The sequence below is a fragment of the Equus przewalskii genome, chromosome 2 (assembly GCF_037783145.1).
Source record: "Equus przewalskii isolate Varuska chromosome 2, EquPr2, whole genome shotgun sequence".
In the NCBI taxonomy this organism is placed as follows: Eukaryota; Metazoa; Chordata; class Mammalia; order Perissodactyla; family Equidae; genus Equus; species Equus przewalskii.
The window spans coordinates 8,278,335-8,303,901 of record NC_091832.1 but is presented as its reverse complement, the minus strand read 5'-3'; the positions used below and the strand labels follow the sequence as shown (position 1 = coordinate 8,303,901).

At 35.7% G+C, this 25,567-nt stretch overlaps 1 protein-coding gene across 7 annotated transcripts in view; it reads right to left on the bottom strand.

Annotated features, from left to right (window-relative positions):
• The window catches only part of FAF1 (Fas associated factor 1), a 473,410-nt gene that overhangs the window by 264,857 nt on the left and 182,986 nt on the right, over positions 1-25,567 (bottom strand). For all 7 annotated transcript variants that reach the window (XM_070609689.1, XM_070609691.1, XM_070609693.1 and 4 more), the window contains 2 exons: positions 14,598-14,689; positions 7,785-7,876 (listed from right to left, as the gene is read on the bottom strand). In XM_070609689.1, the coding sequence (XP_070465790.1) occupies positions 7,785-7,876; positions 14,598-14,689 (184 nt within the window). The remainder of the gene's footprint in view (positions 1-7,784; positions 7,877-14,597; positions 14,690-25,567) is intronic.

Here is a 25,567-nt window from a genome sequence, read left to right as displayed (position 1 = left end):
AACCAAACTCTCCAAACTTGAAGTCATAGAAGATTATAATCTGACTGACAGAAAACTCTAAATAGCCATCATAAAGAAACTCAGTGAGCTACAAGAAAACTCAGAAAGACACTTCAACAAGGTCAAGAACAAAATTAATGTACAGAAGGAATACTTCATCAAATAGACTGAAGCTCTAAAAAAAGAACCAAACAGAAATTCTGCATATGAAGAACACAATTAATGAGATAAAAAACAATATATCACATGGAGGAGCAGAGAGAATTAAGATTTTTAAAAAATGAAGAAATTCTTTGAGAAATATTCAACTGAATTAGGAAAAGTAACATAAGGATTACAGGTATCCCAGAGGGAGAAGGGCGGGAGAAAGGAGCAGAGAGCTTATTCAAAGAAATAATAGCTGAGAACTTCCCAAATCTGGGGAAGACACTGGACAAGCAACTACATGAAGAAAACAGAACTCCTATTTACATCAATGCAAAAAGACCCTCTTCAAGGCATATAATATTAAAACTGTCAAAAGTTAATGACAAAGAAAAATATTAAGGGCAGCAAGAGAGAAGAAAATAACCAACAGAGGAATCGCCATCACGCTTCAGCAGATTTCTCAGCAGAAACCTCACAGGCTAGGAGAGAGTGGAATGATATATTCAAAATGCTGAGAGACAAAAACTATCAGTCAAGAACACTCTATCCAGAAAAATTATGCAGCCAAGAATATTCTATCCAGGGAAATTATCCAGCAAAATAATACAATGGAGAAATAAAACCTTTTCCAAAGAAAAGCTGAGGGAGTTCATTGCCATTAGACCTGCCTTAACAAGAAAAGATGAAGGGAGCTCTCCTACCTGGAAAAAAAAGGCAAAGATTTACAAAGCTTTGAACAAGCAGATAGACAAAATCAGAAAATTTCAGCTTTCTATCACAATAGGTTAGGAAACAATCATTAAATAAAGGATGAAGGGAAAGAAAGTATCAAAAATAACTATAACCACTTCAATTTGGTCACAAACTCACAACACAAAAATGAATAATTGGTGACAAAAATAACTTAGCGAAGGGAAAAAGGACAGAACCTACATAGGCTAACGGATATAAAAGGCTATCAGAAAATGGAATATCTCATATAAGAGATCTTTTATTCAAACCTCATGGTAACCACTATACAAAAAAATCATAGCAGAGCCACAATTCACAAATAAAGAGAAAACTGAAAAAATCATCACAGAAAACCATCAAACTGAAATGGCAGTCAGAAATACAAGCGAAAAGAAACAATGGAAATACATAACAACTGGAAAGCAAGAGATAAAATGGCAATATTAAGCCATCCTATATCAATAATCACACTAAATGTAATGGACTGAATTCTCAAACAAAAGACACATAGTGGCAGGATGGATTAAAAAACAAGACCCAACAATATGCTGCCTCCAGGAAACACATCTCAGCTCTAAAGACAAACACAGTCTCAGAGTGAAGGGATGGAAGACAGTACTCCAAGCAAATGGAAAGTAAAAGAAAGCAGGTATTGCCACACTTACATCAGACAAAGCAGACTTCAAGATAAAAAAAGACATTAGAGACAAAGAAGGGCAGTATATAATGATAAAAGGGACATTCCACCAAGAAGATATAACACTTATGAATATATATGCACCTAACACAGGAGCACTAAAGTGGATAAAATAACTATTAACAGAACTGAAGGGAGAAATTGACAGCAATACAGTAATAGTAGGGGACCTCAACACCCCACTTACATCAGTGGATAGATCATCCAGACAGAAAGTCAACAAGGACACAATGGTCTTAAACCAAAAACTAGACCAGATAGACTTAATAGATATATATAATACATTCCATCCAAAAACGGAATACACATGCTTCTCAAGTGCACATGGGACATTCTCAAAGATAGATCATATGTTGGGAAACAAGGCAAGCCTCAATAAATTTAAGAAGATTGAAATCATATCAGGATCTTTTCTGACCATAATGCTATGAAACTAGAAATCAACCACAAGAACAAAGCTGGAAAAGTCACAAATATGTGGAGACTGAACAACATGCTACTGAACCAACAGTGGGCCAATGAAGAAATCAAAGGAGAAATAAAAAGTACCTGGAGACAAATGAAAATAAAAACACAATGTACCAACTTTTATGGGATGCAGCAAAAACAGTCTTAAGAAGGAAATTTACAGCAATAAAGGCCGACCTCAACAAACAAGAAAAATCTCAAATAAATAATCTTAAACTACCCCTAACAGAACTAGAAAAAGAAGAACAAAGCCCAAAATCAGCAGAAGGAAGGAAATAATAAAAATTAGAGCAGAAGTAAATGAAATAAAGACTAAAAAACAACAGAAAGGCTCAATGAAACTAAGAGCTGGTTCTTTGAGAAGATAACAAAATTAACAAACCCTTAGCCATACTCACTAAGAAAAAAAGAAAGAAGCCTCAAATAAATAAAATTAGAAATGAAAGAGGAGAAATTACAATAGATACCACAGAAATACAAAGGATTATAAGAGAATACTATGAAAAACTATATGTCAACAAACTGGAAAACCTAGGAGAAATGGATAAATTCTAAGACTCACACAACCTCCCAAAACTGAAGCAAGAAGATACAGAGAATCAGAATAGACCAATCACAAGTAACGAGATTGAAATAGTAATCAAAAATCTCCCAGGGGCTGGCCTGGTGGTTAGTGGTTAAGTTTGCACACTCTGGATCAGCAGCCTGGGGTTTGCAGGTTTGGAACCTACATAGGGTTCATCAAGATATCCTGTGGTGGCATCCCACATATAAAATGGAGGAAGATTGGTAGAGATGTTAGCTCAGGGACAACCTTCCTCAAGCAAAATGAGGACAGTTGGCAACAAACGTTACCCTGGGGCCAATCTTCCTCACACACACAAAAAACCCCAAAAAACAAGAAAAGAAAAGAAAAACCCTCCCAAAAAACAAAAGTCCAGGACAGATGGCTCCTCAGGAGAATTCTATCAAAGATTCAAAGATTTAATGCCTATCCTTCCCAAACTATTCCAAAAAATTGAAGAAGATGGAATGCTTCCAAACTCATTCTATGTGGTCAACATTACCGTGATACCAAAACCAGACAGACAATACAAAGAAGAAAAATTACAGGCCAATATCACTGATGAACACATACACAAAAATCCTCAACAAAATATTGTCAAATCAAATAAAGAAATACATTAAGAGGATCACATACCATGATCAAGTGGGAATTATGTCACTGACACAGAGAAATTTCAACATCCACAAATCAATCAATGTGATACAGCACATTAACAATATTAGAAATAAAAACTACAGGACCATCTCAATAGATACAAAGAAAGTATCTGACAAGATCCAATATTCATTTACAATAAAAACTCTCAAAAAAAAGGGTATAGAAGGAAAGTACCTCCACACAATAAAGGACATACATGTCAAACCCACAGCCAACATCATACTCAATGTGAAAAACTAAAAGCCATGCTCTGAGAATGGAACAAGACAAGGGTGCCCAGTCTTGCCACTATTATTCAATACAGTACTGGAGGTTTTGGCCAGAGCAATTAGACAAGAAAAAGAAAAGGAAGAAGTGAAATTCTCACTGTTTGCAGATGACATGATTCTATACATAGAAAACCCTAAAGAATACACAAGAAAGCTATTAAAAATAATCAACAACCACAGCAAAGTTGCAACGTACAAAATGAACTTTCAAAAATCAGTTGCATTTCTATACACTAATAATGAAGTAACACAAAGAGAACTCAAGAACTCAATCCTAATTACAATCACAACAAAAAGAACAAAACGTCTAGGAATAAATTTAACCAAGGAGGTGAAAGACCTATACAATGAAAACTATAAGACGTTATTGAAAGAAATCACAGAAGACATAAAGAGATGGAAAGAGATTCCGTGCATATGGATTGGAAGAATAAACACAGTTAATATATCCATACTACCTAAAGCAATCTACAAATTCAATGCAATCCCAATCAGAATCCCAATGACATTCTTCATGGAAATAGAACAAAGAATCCTAAAATTCATATGGGGCAACAAAAGACCCCAAATAGCTAAAGCAATCCTGAGGAAAAAAAACAAAGCTGGAGGCATCACAATCCCTGACGTCAGAATATATTACACAAAGCTATGGTAATCAAAACAGCATCATACTGGCAGAAAAAACAGACACAGAGATCAATGGAACAGAATTGAGAGCCCAGAAATAAAACCACACATCCACTGACAGCTAATCTTTGACTCAAGACCAAGAATATACAATGAAGAAAGGAAAGTCTCTTCAATAAATGGTGTTGGGAAAACTGGACAGCCACATGCAAAAGAATGAAAGTAGACTATTATCTTACATCATACACAAAAATTAACTCCAACTGGACTAAAGACTTGAATGTGAGACCTGAAACCATCAAACTCTTAAAAGAAAATACAGGCAGTACGCTCTTTGACATGGGTCTTAGCAGCATCTTTTCGAATACCATGTCTACTCAGGCAAGGGAAACAAAAGAAAAAATAAATAAATGGGACTACATCAGATTTGAAAGCTTCTGCACAGCAAAGGAAACCATCAACAAAACACAAAGACAATCCACCAACTGTGAGAAAATATTTGCAAATCACATGTCTGACAAGGGGTTAATTTCCGAAACATATAAAGAACTCCTACAGCTCAAGAACAAAAAAATGAACAACCTGATCAAAAAAATGGGCAGAGGATATGAAGAGACATTTTTCAAAGGAAGATATACAGATGGCCAAGAGGCAAACACAAAGATGTTCAACCTCACTAATTATTAGGAAAATGAAAATCAAAACTATAATGAGATATCACCTCACACTCATCAGAATGCCTATAATTAACAAGACAAGAAATAAGTGTTGGAGAGGATGTGGAGAAAAGGGAACCCTTATACACTGCTGGTGGGAATGCAAACTGGTGCAGCCACTATGGAGAACAGTACAGAGATTTCCCAAAAAAGTTAAAAATAGAAATAACATATGACCCAGCTATCCCTCTACTGGGTATTTATCCAAAGAACATGAAATCAACAATTCAAAGAGATTTATGCACCCCTATGTTCACCACAGCATTATTCACAATAGCCAAGACGTGGAAGCAACTCAAGTGCCCATGAATGGATGAATGGATTAAGAAGATGTGGTATATATATATGATGGAATACTACCCAGCCATAAAAAAAAAGACAAAATCGTCCCATTTGCGACAAAATGGATGTACCTTGAGGGTATTATGCTATGTGAAGTAAGTCAGATAGAGAAAAACAAATACAGTATGATTTCACTCATGTGAAAGATAAACAAACACATAGATAAGGAAAAGAGATTAGTGATTATCAGAGGAAAATGGGGTGGGCGGAGGACAAAAGGGGTAAAGGGGCACATACGTATGGTGATGGATAAAGACTAGACTATTGGTGGCGAACCCAATGCAGTCTACAGAGAAACTGACATATAATAACGTACACCTGACATTTGCACAGTTAAAAGCCAGTATCACCTCAATAAAATTAACAAGTAAAATAAAACAAAACAAAAGGTTTTCAAGAACATTAACCAAAAAAGTAGAGAGAGAGAGCTGGCTCCATGGCCTAATGGTTAAGTTCAGCGTGCTTTGCTTCGGCAGCCTGGGATTCAGTTCCCTGGCTTGGACCTATACCCCTCATTGGCGGCCATGATGTGGCAGGGACCCACATACAAAATAGAGGAAGATTGGCCCAGATGTTAGGTCAGGGTGAATCTTCCTCAAGCAAAAAGAGGAAGATTGGCAACACATGTTATTTCAGGGTGAATCTTCTTCAACAACAACAACAATAAAAGATATATATATTTGGTTTTCTTCCCCAGAGAGCTCCTAAAACCCCTGAAATTTTCTAAGTGATAAAGATGAAAGGGGGAAGGAATCTTTTGTTATTCATAACAAGTCCCATTCAAGTACATCTGAGTTTGCTAATGAGGTGACTTTTGGAAAACCCCTCAGGATGGGGGCTAGTTACCAGGGGAAACAACCACGCGATTAGAGGGTTGGAACTTCCAGATACCTGCATCCCATTCCCCCCCCAACCTCTTGGCAAGACAGAAGGGTTGGAGATTGAGTTAATCACTAATAGACAATGATTTAATCAATCATGTTTGTAATGAAGCCTCCATAAAAAAGTCCTGGCTGGAGGGTTTTGGAGAGCTTCTGTAGGAGAACAAGAAAGAATCCATGTACTAGGAGCACGGCACACCCCAAACTTTACAGGCACAGAAGTTCCTGTGCTCAAGACCCTTCTGGATCTCGCCCTATGGATCTCTTCATCTGGCTCTTCATTTATATCCTTTAAAATATGCTTAGTAATAAATTGACGATAGTAAGTAGAGCACTTTTCTGAGTTCTGTGAGCCACTCTAACAAATTATCGAATCCAAGAAGGAGGTTGTGGGAATGTCCAATTTAGCACCAGTTGGTCAGAAGCACAAGTAACAACCTGAACTTGAAATTGGTGTCTGATGTGGGGGCAGTCTTGTGAGACTGATCCTGAACCTATGGGATCTAATGCTATTTCCAGGTAGATGGTATCAGAATTTAAATTGTAGAACATCCAGCTGTTGAAGAATTGCCCGGTGTGGGAAAAAATATCCACACATTTGATGGCCAGAAGTGTTCTATGAGCAGTGTGGTAGAGAAAAACAGGAATTTTTTTCCTTTCATTACATAATTTTTAAAAATCTGGTAGGTGGTGGGGGGGGGGCTGGGGAGAAGTTTAACAATATTCAAAGTTTAGGGACACAGGTCTCTACCACACAAAATCAAAGAGCTGTATTAAAAACGAAGAAAACTTGCACAAAAATTGTGAAAATCTGAAAATAACTTTAACATAGTTCTGGAATGACACTATATTCAAAAAAATTATTACTCTATTACTAGCATAATTACTTTATATCAGTTTGCTTCACCTAGCAATAACAATATATAATATTAAAATCATTTGATCATTCTATAAATGTACTGAGTTTTACTGTGAAAACTACAAAAAGAATGAGATCCTCTATTCCAAATAGAGGGACTATCTTTTGTTTGTTTAAAGATGATTTTATTTTTTTCCTTTTTCTCCCCAAAGCCCCCCGGTACATAGTTGTATATTCTTCGTTGTGGGTCCTTCTAGTTGTGGTATGTGGGACACTGCCTCAGCGTGGTTTGATGAGCAGTGCCATGTCCGTGCCCAGGATTCGAACCAACGAAACACTGGGCCGCCTGCAGCAGAGCGTGTGAACTTAACCACTCGGCTACGGGGCCGGCCCCCAAATAGAGAGAATATCTTAATAAAAATTTTATATCAGTGTTTTTCAAGCTGTATTCTCCAGAGCCCAGTGAATTTTCCTCAAAGGAAATTAGTCTTCTTTAGCCATGGCAGAGGCTGGAGTTCCAGCCATTCATTCTCTTTCCTCCAACTCTAGTCCTTCCCCTTCAAACAAAAAAGTGCCCATTTTGACTACTTTTTTACAAAATGAAGTTTTGATAAAGATTACCTTTGGAAAAAAATTACACCACTAAAATCAAACAAATAAACTATCCAAACCAAATAATTTGAAATTTTATATAGTTAATAGTTGTTACTAAGCTAAAGTCTCAACAAGATTTTGATTTGATTTGATTTTGATGTTTATACAACAGCTTAAAACAACTTAAACTTTTCATTTCAGATTCCCAGGAAAAGTAAACAGCTTACCCAGCATGACTAGATGATGATGGTGGTGGCAAGTCTGGTGTAAGGACATAAAGACTGTTGTTTTTTGGCAAGTGTAGCGATTTTAAGACCGTCTGAAAAAGAAGACATAAAAACAAAAAAATCGACTGTTGATTTTTTTCCTATGGTTCTTGAAAGATTATCAATATTGTAGTTTGACTTTTTATCTTTTGACAATTTCGTAAACAGGGTAATGCAGAAGAACTATTAAATTCAAATAACCTTGTTTCTCCCATATATATCATAAATTAGCATAAATATGCATATTAAAATGCAAATTCTTTGCCTCATGAAGAGACATAAAAACATAAGAACACAGTTGAGATTCATTAATTTCTTCATTGAAGAAATATATTCGTGCAACTAATATGCACTTCATTTCAGGATCATTATAGCAAAAAATTAGCAATGTAGCTTTTCAGAGATCATCAGACCTGGAAAAGATCATAGAGAGCACCTCAATCCAATGACTTTACACATGAGACGCTGCAGCCTGAGAGGTGAAATGACTTGAATGAGGCCTCTAGTTAAGTGCTACTTAGGTCACTTAACTCTTACTCCAGAGAATTTTTGGGGTAAGCATTCTGTCTGGGGTGAATAAACTACTCTTGGGCGATATCTGACCTACTATCTTGATAACCATACAAATTTCACTAAATTTCCTTGCCATAAAACTCCTACGTAGCTTTCAAACTCCCAACTTGATGGCAACTACTTGCTAACACATTTCAAACCTTTTTTTTTTGACAGCAATACACACTAAGAAACACATTTTTACATCTTTACATCATAACCCAGGACATACATATTTATTCAACAGATATTTACTGAGGCACCAACTCTCTGCCAAGACTATTCTAAATACTCAGGGTACAGCAGTGAACAGAATGGTCTAAAAGCCCTGATTTTATGGAGCTTACATTTTAGTAGGAATAAATAAAATAAGTAACCTTTTAGTTGAATATTAGAAAGCAATAATTTTTTTGACTAAACATAAAGCAGGTGGGGTGGTGAAAAAATTAGGGTTGGAGAGTCATGCAATTTTAAACTGAGTGATCAGGATGGTTCTCACTTGGAGAATGTGACATTTGAGCAAAGACTTAAAAGTAGTGAGGACACAAATCATGAGAATATACAGAAAAAGAGTATTTCAGGCAAATGGAACAGCCAGTGCAAAATGCTTAATGAACAACAAGAAGTCCAACATAACTGAAGCCAAATGACCACTGGTAGGACATAGGTCAGAGAAGTAATAGTGATGGGAGGGGCAGGATATGTGGTTCAGCCCTTTAGGCTAACGTAAGGGCTTTGACTTTTACTCTGAATGAGAGGGGAAGCTATTGGGGTGACATGATTAGATTCACGCTTTTAAAAGATCACTTTGTCAGCTGTGTTGAAAATGGATGGGAAAGGGGCTGACAGAGGAGGGCAGAAGCATACAGGAGGCTAATAAAATATACTAATCTAAAGCTGATGATGGATTATACCCGTGTGATGGTAGCAGAAGTAGTGCGAAATAGCTGAATTTTGAATACATTTTGAAGACAGCACCAAAAAGACTTCCTGACAAACTGCTATGTGTTACAACAGAAAGGAGTCAATGATGACCCTAAAGACTTTAGACTCAAGAATTAGAAGAATGAAGTTGCCATCAACTGAAATGGGGAAGACTACAGATGAGGACTTCCATTTTGGACACATTAAGTATGAAATGTGTATTAGACATTCAAGTGCAGGAGACAAGTAAAAGCAGCTGGATACATCAATCTGGAATTGAGGGAACAGGTCTGAGGTATAGAAATAAATTAGAGATATAAAATTGACAGTGCATACAGATGACACTTAAAAGCCATTACACTGGTAAGATCACCAGTGAATTTAGTAATGTGGTCATTGATGACTTTGACAAGAGTATTAGCAGTTCCCTGCTTAGATTGAGCTCAAGAGAAATGGTAGGAAAGGAATTAGAGACAACAAATATAGACAACTCTTTGGGGGAAGTTTTGTTATCAAGGGGACTAGAGAAAAGGAGCAATTTCTGGAAGGGGAGGTGGGATCAAGAGAAAGAAGAAATAACATCATGTTTGAATGTTAATGGTAATGCTCTACCAGAGCAAAATACTGATGATGTAGGAAAGACAGGGAAGAATTAGAGAGAAGTCCTTGAATAGGCCAGAGGGGATAGAGAATGTAATCCAAAGCAAACACAGAGGTTTGGTTTTAGACAGGAGATTGGACAGGCCATCTAGAGTAATGGGAGAAAAAGGAGAGTATGTGTGTAAGATGCAGGTAAGTAAACAGAGAACAAGCTGGGAGCTTGTGGAAATTCTCTTGTGATTGCCTTTATTTCATCAGTGAAACAAAATAGGAAGCAAAGTCACCAGCTGAGAGGGAGAATGGAGGAGAGGTACTTTAAAGGTCTGAGGAGGTTAAGTAGAAAATAACCATGCAGGAGAGTATGGATAAACCAGGTAAACATACTTTGATTTTCTAACAACATTATGGTCATGAATTTAAAGATAGACCAGTCAGCATGATTTTGTTTGTCTCCAGCCACATTTAGTTGTGAGGTACAGAATAGACAGAGCTGAATTTACCCAAGGGAAGGATTTTTGTCTAGCAAGATCCATGAAGCAATGCAAGAAAGTGATCATAATGACTGACCATGGGATTTAACCCACTCTAAGGAAGGAAGAGAGGATATGAAAGAGGTAATGATCATGAAAAGATGGTAGAGACAATGGATTGGAGGTGTGAATAGGGCTGAGGGATTCTTGTTGTTAGGACACTAAAGGAAGTGAGGTAGAAAGCTGAGAGATGGTGAGCAGAAAATGAAAGCCTGAAATTAAGATTTGACAACTGTCATAATTACAATGATAAGACCCTGGGAAGACATGGCTGACATAGGGTGAAAATAAAGATCTTTGTAGGAAAGAAGTTCAAGGAACTAAGAAGCCAAGGAATTAGAAGAATCATTCACAAAGATATTTAAATTACTAAGAATTACGATAGAGAGCAATTATAAACTAGGAACTAAAAATCATCACGAACCGAGGGGAGATGACTTCGACGAGCAGGTGATATCTTTTGACATGAAAGTCAAAGCTCAAGATTTTTAGAGAGAAAGGACTGAAAAAGGTCTGCAAGTGGGAATGAGGAACAATGAGGACACACATTTTTACCAGTTAGTCCAATGGTAATGATGGCTGCTAGAGAAAAGCAATGAACATTGAGAAGGTACACAGAAACAATGTCCTCAGGAAGACAGATTGTAGCACAGGAAGATGGTAAAGGGAATGTGCAGGGAAGAGGCTGACGAAAGAAGGAATTTTGCTAGTGATGAATTAGTTCCACAGGGCATAGCAAAAAGGTTTCAGACACTGAAGGGGAAAAAGGATAGAGACAGAAATGAGCTGTGCGGGGACTACGGACATTTGAACAAGGGGTGATGTGGGAATCTTAGACTGCTTGCAGTGACTGACATAAACAGTAGAAAAAGGTATAATAAAATTAGTCCTGGCTGAATCAAAGCAAACAACAATGTCAAGGCAGAAAGTGTTGGAAAGTAAGGTGAGTGAATGTCTAGGAATCCCTCTTAACCCTGCAGATGGAAGTAGGGACACCTGGGGAGGGCTGACCTTAGCCAGGCACAGAACATGAGGAACTCATTCTTGACCCCTCCATGAGAGGTCCTAGTCTTACTCCAAGGGCACTGGGACTTAACTCTTGACTTGCATTAGTTATGTGTTAAATAAAAAAAAAAATACTCACCCTTATTATTTTCAATGCATTCTGATATCTTCTATTCTATTTCTTTCCTTTTTAAAAAAATGTTGGCTATAACCCACTCAAGTAACTTCACAGCCTTCAAATGGTTTGTGACTCACGATTTGAAAAAAACACTGTAGTAGGCAATTACTTGTAACTTCACAATCTACCAGGAGACCTTGAAGTTCTGAATCTTTGTCAAATATGTGTAAGTCCTTTTGAAACTGATCTGTGTTACTTCTATAGAGTTAACATGCAAATAAACAAAACACATGCACATACACATAGGTAAGTTATTTTTACCTTTTAATCTTTCATTATTTTACTTTGTGGATTACTGATAAATGCTTAGTCTTACCACTTGGTCAAATCATTACTGTCCTTTTGCCATGCCATCATCCAAAGATTTTCCAATAAATTTTCCCTCTCAAATCACATATGGCATGATTAAATAAATGAATACTTTCTTTAATTCATTTATTCATTTCTCAAACCCTTATTTGATGCCTCTTATACTAGGCATTTGATATACAATGGTGAAAGAAACAGATAAGGCCCCTCTATCCACAGCACTGTGATGGAGAATGCTGGGATGAGCCAACTTTTATACAGAGGCCTATTACAGAAAGTAACATTTAAGCTGAGACTTGAAGGATGAAAAAAAGCCACCCGTGTGAAAAACTGGGGGAAAGCATTCCAGGCAGTTACATAGCATCTGTCAGGTAAAGATGTAAGGAGCTTGAACCCATTAGAAAAATTAAAAGGAGGTTTCTATGGCTGCAGCATGGAGAGTGAGGTAAGAAAGGCTGAAGATGTGGTTGCAGAAGTAAATAGAGGGTAAATAATACAATGCCCTTTAAACCATGGTGAATAGCTTGAATTTTATTCAAAGTGCAATAAAAAGCTATGTTTTAACAGGAGAGTGACATAATTCGATTTATGTCTTTTAAAGATCACTCTGGCTGCTGTGTGGAGAATGCATTGGAAGAACCCAAGAAAGGAATTGGGGAAAACAAAGATGAAGCTATCACACTGATCCAGGCACGAGATGTCAATGGCCTGGAGTAGGTAGTACAACAAAAATACTAAAAAGTGGCCATGGTTGAGATAGATTTTGAAGATAGAATCCGTAGGATTTACCAAAGGATTAGGTGATGTTTGAAATGGGAAAAGATTGATGCCCATATTTTTGGATTTATCAGTGGCTATATAGTGTTTACATTTATTAGGAAAGACTGGTGGAGAAATGGCAGGGGAAGAAAAATCAAGAGTTCTATTTTAAACATTTAAGTTAACATTTAAGTTAAAAATGCCAATAAGGTATGCAAGTACAAAAGTGAACTACCAATTTGGATATGTGAATTCACAGAAGTATAACCTGGAAACATAAATTTGGTAACAATCAGAAAATTAATGGCATAGGAATAGCAGAATCACCTAGGGAAGAGTACATAGAAATAAGTAACTGAAATATTACTGGTAACAAAGACTATGTTCAAATATTAGAACACATAGCTTTAAGAATATTTAAAAAAATGATCGCCTTTCTCTTAACAAACTACTGAAAACACCATGCAAGACTGATTCATATCCACAGGTTTTTCAATAAATGAATGAATAAATGACATAGCTATGTAAACTAACGCATTTTGATGTTTCACTTCTGCCAAGGTTGTTGATTCACTCATTTAGCACTTCTTTTTATTTTTCAATCCATGTTTCTATTAGAACAGCCATACAGCACGAGGGGTCAGCAAACTATGGCCCATGGGACAAATCCAGCCTACTGCTTATTTTTGTATGCCCTATGAGTTAAGAACGGTTTTACATTTTTAGCATTGAACCATGGAAAAAAGTCAAAAGAAGAGTATTTCATGATATGTAAAATTATATAAAATTAAAATTTGTGTCCATAAGTAAAGATTTACTGGAACATAGTCATGCTCACTCTTTCACATATTGTCTATTGCTGCTTTCATGCTATGACAGCAGAATTGAGTAGCTACAACAGAGACTGTATGGCCCATAAAGCCTAAAATGTTACTACCTGGTTCTATACAGAAAAAGTTTGCTGATACCTAATATAGCACATCACTAACTGGCAGCTAAATCTGCAAATATCTTGCCAACCTAAAATTCCTGTAAATATCTTATTGACATAACCGGAACATTTCCATTTATCAAATGAACCCACACATAGATGTTTATAAGCACAATGTCTACCAGAAGCCGTTGACAAAGAAGAACTAAAGCGAAAGTGGAAGATTCTAAATTTACTCCTGGATATTGAAATACTGACTCAGTAACTGGTGGGAAAAGATTTGATAATTGTTTCCACCTCAAACACTTAAAATTTTAGAGTTAACTCATTTCTTTCCCTCCTTCCCCACTCCCTCTGCCATGAAAAGAAAAGGGGTGTGAAATAGTTTATACCAGAAGCCGCTACTGGGTCCTTGGAATGGCAACGACTACCCTTAAAGTTGCAAAACTTTGTGCAAATTCTTAAAATAAAATTCATTCCATGTACCTGCCACTATCTAAGTGAACAAAGAAATAAATATTCTTATCAATTAAATTTTCCAAGTTTAAAAAATTTCCTATTATCTTTGTCCCATAAACAATACTTGGTATAAATGTATACACTGTATACGACTTTTTTAGGCCAATAAGTAATCGTTCAGTAAACTATTATTCCAGAGCACTTATCAACACCCTATGAGGTTTGAGGAAAAGGTAAAATCTCTCAAAAAGAGTGCCAAACTAACTCCTATAAAATAGTTAGAAAGAGAAAAAATATGCCATATAGTGTTTTCACTTACATACCTAACTCATTTAAAATTGTTGTTGGTTTTCCATGAAAATGCTTTAGCTTGAAAAACATTGTTTGCTGATTCCTTAAACTAAGTTAGTATTACCAAATCTACTTCTGTCATATGTAACAACATTAATAAAAACCAGTTTTTATATATCATTTAGTCAATTACATAATGTAATTTTCTTTTATTTCTAGGCAATTAAGAAACTCACACTGTCTTCCACATCTCCAGTCTTCCAGCCTTTTAACAGCATTTTAGACACAGGTATTTGAAGTTCATTTTCTAGAATCTGTTTAATCTCTCCTGTATAAATAAGAAGAGACCGAATATTACTAACAAAATAATGCAAACAACATTTGGCCATATCCAGAGCTAGCATTACTATTAGGCACATGGTGCACAGTCAATGACATTTGTCTAAGGAATGAACAAGAAAAATTTCAGTAGTCTAAAATTCAAATCTTGATCAAACAACATGTTGCCCCTTTGAAGAACTCAGGCTTCAACATTAACTATGATGGAAACTCCACAATTAGTTAATTAATTGCACAGCTTTTCAAAAGAAATAGGTATCAGTGATTGGGGATCTGAACAGAAATAATCTATTTTAAACCAATCAACTGACAATATCTATATGTGCTCAGTATATCGTAGGAGCAGTAAAGTACAAAACCAGAGGCATTATAGTATAGAGAAAGCAGATTTTAGAATGAAAATTTGGGTTTAAGCCTTATCCAGAAGAAAGGAAATAATTCATCTATTCTTAGTTTTTGCATCCATAAAATGGGAAGTGAGATTGCTTATCTTATCTACCTCTAGGGTCCAAGCATAAAAGGAGATAACATCCATGAAAGTAGTTGAAAAATAAAGCCAACATATATAACCTAGAAGACGATTTAAATTGCGCTAAAGAGAAAAGCAACAGAATATCAGAAAAGAAAAACATTGTGTTGGATCAAAGAGTCAGAGAAGGCTTTGTGAAAGAGATGAGACTTAAACCCAGCTTGAAGTACAGTTGGTTGTGAAGGAGAGCCAAACCAAAGGTAAGAACATTCTACTCAGTGAAGATAAAAGACTAAAGGGTAAAAAGGTAAAAATGAACATGATGCTAATGAGAAACAGTGAGGAATCACAATTTTCCCAGTGATCCACAAATTATTTTTTAGGAATCAAGTCTACTTATAAATCATTCAGCTAATTTCTGTTACTACAGTATATTACACTGATTGCTGAATCAGCATGTATGAAAATTTCATATATTTGCTTTTACTAGGTTGGTGCTAGTCTATAATTTTAGATTAGCACAATTCAAGTCCATTTATAAGTAACTGAATACTGAAGAAAGTAATTATGTTCCATATTAAAAGAGGAAAAATAATTCTGTGCTGATAAAGGAAAAGAAGGGGGAAAAAAAGATAATGCCACACAAGTTCCAGGGAAACACAGCTGCCTAAGTAAGCAATGCTACAATCAAACCCCTCATGGCCTTAGTGATATTTTTTTTACTTTCCTAAAGAAAATTCCTAGCTGGGTGCTTTGGATAGTGATTAAACATCATAAAAAGAATTCTGGTTCAACATTATATTTTAGAAGCACAAACTTTTATCAACTTTGACCTTAAAAAATGTCACTATAGACAAAAAGTTGTTCTGTTTACGGAAATGGTAGAAAGATGAGCCATACTTTTTATAACAAATACATCTAAACGATGCCTTTTCGTTTGTGACTAAGGTTCCTATTTCTAGGGCTGTACTTGACGGGAACTGGACTTATGCTCTTGCAAGTCTGCCCAGTGCTTCCTCTTAGAAACTTATCTTCACCTGACACCTCCTACTTAGTCTGTTGGAGGCACTCAGTATTCATAAGCTAAAAGAAGTTTCTTAAAAGAAAAACAAAAAGAGATTTTAAGTTAAAGTCCCAGTTACTCTTTGCAGCAAGCTTGGGTAACACATAAAACAATCAGTCTTTTATTCCACAGGTAGAGAAGAACAGAAAACGAAACCAGAACCATGACAGCAACTTGAGTTCTTCATATTTTAAAAATTATTCTCTGTTCGTCTCAGTTTCTCCTTTTGTAAAATGTGGATGATAACCCAAAACATCACTGAGTTGCTGTAATAAATGACATAGGGCATGGAAAAATATTTTGTATTAGTATGTGTCCAATACACACAAGGGACTCAAAAAATGTTGATTATTTTGAGTTACATTAAGGTAATATACACATAAGTGTCTAGTGTAGTACCTGGTCAGTAGGGCTTCTCAATAAACAGGAGTTATTGTTTCAATGATATCCAAAATAATTTATGGCAGTGAAGTGCTAGAATGCAGCAAGTTTCAGAACCAGTATTCATATCTGGGTCTGCCTAACTCCAAAGATCTTAACACAAGATGGCACTGACACTATAGTAACCCCAAATGCTACCTCGTAAATTGTGAAGACATGCAGCTGTCATCAAGAACAGCTGATTGAATTTGCAAACCATGCATCTGATAAGGGGTTAATATCCAAAATATAAAAAGAACTTATACAATTCAATAGTAAAAAAACAAATACTCCAACTTAAAAATGGGCAAAGGACTCGAATAGACATTTTTCCAAAGAAGATATACAAATGGCCAACAGGTACATGAAAACGTGCTCAACATCACTAATCATTAGGAAAATTCAAATCAAAACCACAATGAGAATCACCTTACAGAATGATTATCATCAAAAAGACAAGAGACAACAAATGCTGGAGAGTATGTAGAGAAAAGGGAATCCTTGTGCACTGCTGGTGTGATTGTAAATTGGTATAGCCACTACAGAAAACAGTACGGAGGGTCCTCCCCAAAACGACAACAGAACTACCAAAAGATCCAGCAATTCCACTTCTGAGAATATATGTGAAGGAAATAGAAATACTATGTCGCAGAGAGAATGCACTGCCAAATTCATAGCAGCATTATCTACAATAGCCAAAACAACATCTATCAACCAAATTGATAAGTAAACGGATAAAGAAAATGCAGTATATATATACACACACACAACGGAATATTATTCAGCTATAAAAAAGAAGGAAATCTTGCTATGTGCAACAACATGGATGGACCCTAAGGGCATCATGCTAAGAGAAAGAAGTCAGACAGAAAATCAAATACTGTGTATCTCATCTACATGTGTAATCTTAAAAAGCAAAAGCAAGCTCATTGAAAAAGGGATCAGATTTGTGGTAATCAGAGGAAGGGAGTCGGGGGTAGGGAAATTGGATGAAAGTGGTAAATACGTACTGGGGATATAACGTATAACATGATGACTATAGTTAACACTGCTGTATGGTATATTTGGAAGCTGTTAATAGAGTAAATCCTAAGAGTTCTCATCACAGGGAAAAAGACATTTTTTTTTCCTTTTTTTTAATCTATATGAGATGATGAATGTTAACTAAACTTATTGTGGTAATCATTTCACAATATATGTAAGTCATTACACTATAACCTTAATCTTACACACTATTTTACATCAATTACATCTCAATAAAACTAGGAAAAAAGATTAAAAAAAAGAAATAAAGAATAGTCCATTGAATCCAACAGCATACTTTAAAAAAACTTAATTGGATTATGATTTACCTATAATAAAATTCATTCATGAGTTTTGACAAATATATACCCCATTATAACCATGAGCACACTCAAGATAAAGAACACTTCCTATATCACAAAAAGTTTGCTGATAGCCCTTTGAAACAAAAGCCTGCACCCACCCCAACCACTGATCCTCCTTCTCACTCTAAAGATTAGTTTTGTCTGTTCTCTTTTATGTCTGGATTCTTTTGCTCTGCATAATGTTTTTGAGATTCATCCATATTGTTGTGTGTACCAATAAATAGTTCCTTTTCATTGCTTAGTAGTATTCTATTATATGGTGCAGCAGGCAGCTTCTGAAATGACTTGCAAAGCTCCCTAGCTCGTGGTATTCATGCCCTTCGTAATCCCCTCCACCTTGGGTGTGGGCTGTACCAAGTTACTTCTGAAGAAGAGAATACAATAATGGTGATGGGACGTCACTTCTGAGTTAGGTTACAAAAGACTGACTTCCATCTTGCTAGCACACCCTCTCTTGCCCTCTTACTCGCTCAGTCTGAGGAAACCAGCTGCCTTGTTGCGAACTGTTCTACGTAGAGGCAGACACAGCAAGGAACTGAGGGCAGCCTCCCACCAAGAGTAAGTAGGAACTGAGGCTCCACTTCAATGGCCCACATGGAAACAAATCCTGCCAGCAACCCTATCAGTGATCCAAGGAAGTGGGCCCTTCCTTAGTTGAGCCTTGAGATGACATATTGATTGAAGTCCATAAGAGAGCAGCTAAGATGCTTGACCCACATAAACAGTGAGAGAACAAATGTTGCTTTTTTGAACCACTGTATTTTTAGAAATTTGTTACACAGCAACAAATAACAAATACATATGGATATAGCACAATTTGTTTATCCATTCACTAGTGGATGAACATTTGGGTTGTTTCTAGTTTTCCCTACTGCAAATAAAGCTGTTATGAACATTACTGTGTAAACACTTTTGTAAACGTATGTGTTGATTTCACCTGAGTAAATACCTAAATATGGAATTGCTAGATTATAAATATATGATTAATTTTATAAAAAACTGCAAAACTGTTTTCCAAAACGATTGTACCATTTTGCAATCCACCAAAGTTCTAGTTGTTCCATATCACTACCAACAATAAGAATTTTCTGTCTTCTTAATTTTAATCATTCCAGTGGGTGTGAAGTGGTGTCTCACTGTGGTCTCTATTTGTATTCCCTGATTATTAATAATAATTAATGACACTGAGAATCTTTTCCAGTCCTTAGTGGCCATTTGTGTGTCATCTATAAAGAGCCAAACAGACGTGCTATAAGTGGACCTTGCATTGCTCTGATCTTAGGAGGGAAGTATTTAATCTTTAATAATAAAACATTCTATTAGTGGTATGTTCTTCAGCAATGTCCTTTATCAAGTTGACAAAGTTTCTGTCTATTCTTACTTTGCTGCAACCTTAATTTTTTAAAAAAACATGAAATGGATATTAAATATTGTCAAATATTTTTTCCTCCATTTATTATTATTTACTATTTCCTCCATCCAAAAACAGCAGAATATACATTCTTCTCAAGTGTACATGGAACATTCTCAAATATACACAAGTTGGGAAGTAAGGCAAGCCTCAATAAATTTCAGGATATAGAAATCATATCAAGCAACTTTTCTGACCATAATGCTAGGAAACTAGAAACCAACTACAAGAAAAAAGCTAGAAAAGTGACAAAAAGGTGGAGACTAAACAACATGCTATTGAACAATCAATGGATCAATGAGGAAATTAAGGGAGAAATAAAAAAATACAGAGACAAATGAAAATGAAAATACATCACACCAACTCATATGGGATGCTTTAAAGTCCTAAGATGGGAATTCATAGCTATACTGGCCGACCATAACAAACATGAAAAATATCAAATACTTAATCTTAATTTGCACCTAACAGACCCAGAAAAAGAACAACTAAGCCGAAAGTCAGCAGAAGGAGGGAAATAACAAAAATTAGAGCAGAAATAAATGAAATAGAGAGTAAAAAACAACAGAAAGGGTCAATGAAACTAATAGCTGCTTCTATGAGAAGACAAAATCAATAAACCTTCACCCAGGGTTTTTAAAAAATTCTTTTAATCAGCCTCACTAATTAAAAAAAAAAAGAGAAGGTTCAAATAAATAAAATTACAACTGAAAGAAGAGAAATTACAACACATACTGCAGAAACACAAAGGATTATGAGTACTATGAAGAACTTTATGCCAACAAATTGGACAATCAAGAAGAAAAGGATAAATTCTTAGACTCGTACAACCTCCCAAACTGAATCAAGATGATATAGAGAATCTAAATAGACCAATCACACGTAAAGAGATTGAAACAGTAATCAAAAACCTCCCAAAAAATAAAATTCCAGGACCAGAGGGCTTCTCTGGAGAATTCTACCAAACATTCAAAGAAGATTTAACACCTACCCTTCTCAAACTATTGCAAAATATTGAAGAAGATGGAACATTTCCTAATTCATTCTATGAAGCCAACATTACCCTGACCCAAAACCCAGAGAAGGACAACACAAAAAAGGAGACTTACAGGCCAGTATTGCTGATGAACATAGGTGCAAAAATCCTCTACAAAATGCTGGCAAATTGAATACAGAAATGCATTAAGAGGATCATACACCATGATCAAGTGGGACTTATACCAGGGATGTAGAGATGGTTAAATATCTGCAAATGATTCACTGTGATATAACACATTAACAAACTGTGGAATAAAAACCATATGATCATGTCAATAGATGCAAAGAAAGCATCTGACAAGATCCAACATCCATTTATGTTAAAAACACTCAAAAAAATGGGTAGAGAAGGAAAGTACCTCCACATAATAACAGCTATACATGACAAACCCACAGCCAACATCGTACTCAATGGTGAAAACCCGAAAGCTATCCCTCTGGGAACAGGAACAAGACAAGGGTGCCCATTCTCACCACTCTTATTCAACATAGTATTGAAAGTTTTGGCGAGGGCAATTAGGCAAGAAAAAAAAAATAAAAGCAAACTGGAAAGGAAGAAGTGAAACTCTCACTGTTTACAGATGACATGGTTCTATATATAGAAAACCCTAAAGAATGCACCAGAAAAATATTAGAAATAATCAACAACCACAGCAAAGTTGCAGGGTACAAAATGAACTTAAAAAAATCAGTGCATTTCTATACACTAATAATGAAGTAACACAAAGAGAACTCAAGAATACAATCCCAATTACAATTGCAACAAAAAGAATAAACTATCTAGGAACAAATTTAACAAAGGAGGTAAAGGACCTATACAATGAAAACTTAAGACATTACTGGAAGAAATCACAGAAGACAAAGAGATGGAAAGAGATTCCATGCATATGGATTGGAAGAATATACATAGTTAAAATATCCATACTACCTAAAGCAATCTACAGATTCAAAGCAACCTCAATAGGAATCCCAATGACACCCTTCATTGTTATAGAAGAAACAATCCTAAAAATTCATATGGGGCAACAAAAGATACCAAATAGCTAAAGTAATCCTGAGGAAAAAGAACAAAGCTGGAGGCATCACAATCCCTGACTTCAAAATATATTACAAAGCTACGGTAATCAAAACAGCATGGTATTGGTACAAAACCAGATCAATGGAAGAGAATTGAAAGCCTTTAAATAAAATCACACATCTATGGACAGTTAATCTTCGACACAGGAGCCAAGAATATACAATGGAGAAAGGAAAGTCTCTTCAATAAATGGTGTTGAGAAAACTAAAGAGTCACATGCAAAAAATGGAAGTAAACCATTATCTTTTGCCACACACAAAAATTAACTCAAAATGGATCACAGACTTGAAGGTAAGACATGAAACCATAAAACTCCTAGAAGAAAATAGAGGCAGTACACTCTTTGACATTGGTCTTAGAAGGATCTTTTCGAATACCACGTCTACTCAGGCAAGGAAAACAAAAGAAAAAATAAACTAATGGGACTTCATCAGACTAAAGAGCTTCTGCGAGGGAAAGGAAACTAGGAACAAAATGAAAAGACAACTCACTCAATGGGAGAAAATATTTGCAAATCGTACATCCAAAATATATAAAGAACTCATACAACTCAACAACAAAATACAAACAACCCAATCAAAAAATGGGCAGAGGATATGAACAGACATTTTTCCAAATATAGAAATGGACATTTTCCAAAGATATACAGATGGCCAATAGGCACATGAAAAGATGTTCATCATCACTAATTATTAGGAAAATGCAAATCAAAACTACGAGACATGACCTTACACCTGTTAGAATGGCTATACTTACCAAGACAAAAAAACAAGAAATGCTGAAGAGGATGTGGAGAAAAGGCAACCCTCCTACACTGCTAATGAGCAAACAGCTGCAGCCACTATTGAAAACAGTATAGAGATTTCTCAAAAAATCAAAATAGAAATACCATACAATCCAGCTATCCCACCACTCAGTATTTATCCAAAGAACTTAAAATCAACAATTCAAAGAGACTTATGCACCCCTATGATCATTGCAGCATTATTCACAAAAGCCAAGAAGTAGAAGCAACCTAAGTGCCCATCAACTCATGAATGGATAAAGAAGATTTGGTATACATATACAATGGAATACTACTAAGCCATAAAAAAGGACAAAATCATCCTAATTGCCACAACCTGGATGGGCCTTTGGTACAGAGAAAGACAAACACTGCATGATTTCACTCATATGTGGAAAATAAACAAACATATGGACAAGAGAACAGATGAGTGGTTACCAGAGGGGAAGGGAGTTGGGGAGCGGGCATAAAGGGTAAAGGGGAACATATATATGGTGACTGCAAATAATAATGTACAACTGAAACTGCACAGTTATAAACTACTAGGACCTCAATAAAATAAATTTTAAAAAGTTTTCTTAATAGCTTTATTGAGTATGACATAAAATAACTGCCCATATTTAAAATCTACCATTTGATAAGTATTGACAATATATCCAAACAGTGAATACATCATCACAATCACCCTGAAAATTTTTCTTATGCCCATGGGTATTTCCTGCTCATTACCCCCACTTCATCCCCAGGGAATCACTGATTTGATTTCTGTGACTATAGATTCGCTTGAATTTTCTAAAATTTTACAAATATGGAAATGCAGAACACACTTTTAAAATCCAGTTCAAAATAAATTGTCTGAGATTCTTCCACATTTTGCATGGATCAAAAATCCATTTCTTTTATTACTAAGTAGTATTCCATTGTATGGACATACAACAATTTATCCATCTATCCACTGGTTTATCAACATTGGGGTTTTCTACAGTTTGAGGCTATTATAAATAAATTTCTATGAACAATAATGTACATGTCTTTAATGGACATATGCTTTCATTGCTCTTGGGTAAATACCTAGGAGAGGAATGGCCAGTGTTTTTTTATCTTTGTAGGAAACTGAAAAACTCTTTTCCAAAGTATTTTCTATTGTGATGTCTTCAAGTTCACTAATCTTTTCTTCTTTAATGTCTAATCTTCTGTTAATCTCATCTGGTATTTCTTTCATCTCTGACATACCAGAGGGGTCTGAGATGGTATTTGGGTCACTTTTACATTTTTAATGATTTAAGATTTTAAATCTTTCTCCCCTTTTTTTTGAGGAAGATTAGCTCTGAGCTAACATCTGCTGCCAATCCTCCTCTTTTTGCTGAGGAAGACTGGCCCTGAGCTAACTTTCATGCCCATCTTCCTCTACTTTATATGTGGGGCGCCTACCACAGCATGGCTTGACAAGCAGTGCCATGTCCACACCCAGGATCTGAACCCACGAACCCCAGGCCACCGAAGTTGAATGTGCGAATTTAACCACTGCGCCACCCAGGCCAGGTTTTTATGCATGTTTATACGCCTGGGAATTTTTATTTGGATGCCAGACATTGTGAATTTTACCTTGATGGGTGCTGAATATTTTTTATTCCTATCATTATTCTTGAGCTGTGTTCTGGAATACAGTTAAGTCACTTGTAAACAATTCAATGCTTTCAAGTCTTATTTTTAAGACGTTAGTTGGTACCACCTGAGCAGTATTCAATCTAGGGCTAATTATTCCCCACTACTGAGACAAGAGCCTTCTGAGTACTCTTTCCAGTGCCTCATGAATTATGAGGTTTTCCAATCTAGCAGGAGGGCACAGACACTATTCCTGACCTTGTTCCCTCTAAGTTTTGGGGTAGTTTATTTTTAGTTGTTTTAGGAGTAAAGGTAAAGCCTGTTCCCGTAAGTAAAAATGGGGGGTGGGAGTGGGGGACATTTTTCCTATTTCTTAGATGGAAGCCTTGATCATTACTTTTAGAACTTTCTTCTTTTGTAATTAAGCATTTGAACCATAAATTTCCCTCTCAAGGGGCTGGCCCCGTGGCCGAGTGGTTAAGTTCGCGCGCTCCGCTGCAGGCGGCCCAGTGTTTCATTGGTTCGAATCCTGGGCGCAGACATGGCACTGCTCATCAAACCACGCTGAGGCAGCATCCCACATGCCACAACTAGAAGGACCCACAACGAAGAATATACAACTATGTACCAGGGGCTTTGGGGAGAAAAAGGAAAAAAATAAAAATCTTTAAAAAAAAAAAAAAAAAAATTTCCCTCTCAATACCACTTTGTCAGCATCATACAAATGTTGATATGCACTGTTTCCATCATAATTCAGTTTAAAATATTTTCTAGTTTCGTTTGTGATTTCTTCTTTGACCTATGGTTTATTTAGAAATATGCTGTTTAATTTCCAAATATATCAGGGTTTTCCAGCTTCTTCTGATTTCTATTTTAATTCCAATGCCAGAAATCACACCTCATATTTTTAAACTGCTTGTGACCTTTATCACCAAGCATATTTCCTACCTTAATGAATGCAGCAACTGTATATGAAAAGAACATTTATTTTCCTATGGTTAAAAGAAGCATTTTATACATTTCAAGTAGATCAAACTGGTTGATATGGTGTTAACATTTTCTGTCTATTGTTCTAAACATTACTATGAGAAAAGAATGTTGTCTTCTTTAATTATAATTGCAGATTTGTCCACTTCTCATTTCAGTTCTATCAGTTTTTGCTTCACATACCTTCAAAGTCTGTTATTAGATATGTACACATTTACAATACAACATCTTCATGATGATCTGACATTTTCATCATCATGGTATGTCCCCATTTAGCCCTCATAATATTCCTTGTCCAGAAGTCTATTTCATCAAATAACACAATATAATATCATGTTAACATAACATTTATATACTGATTATTTTCTTATATATACATATTTCAATCTTATGCTTTATGTTTAAAGTGAGTTTCTTGTACATATACAAACGGTTTTCCTTTTTTATCCAGTCTCACAATCTCTACTTTCTAACAAGAATTTGAGGTCATTTATATGTATTGTAATTACCTATAAAGTCTTACTCTTGGTTTTATATTTGTCCTGATTTTTTATTTCTTTTATCATCTTTTTGCACCTTCATTTGAATTTATTGAGCATTTTTAGGTACTCCTTCCCATTTCAA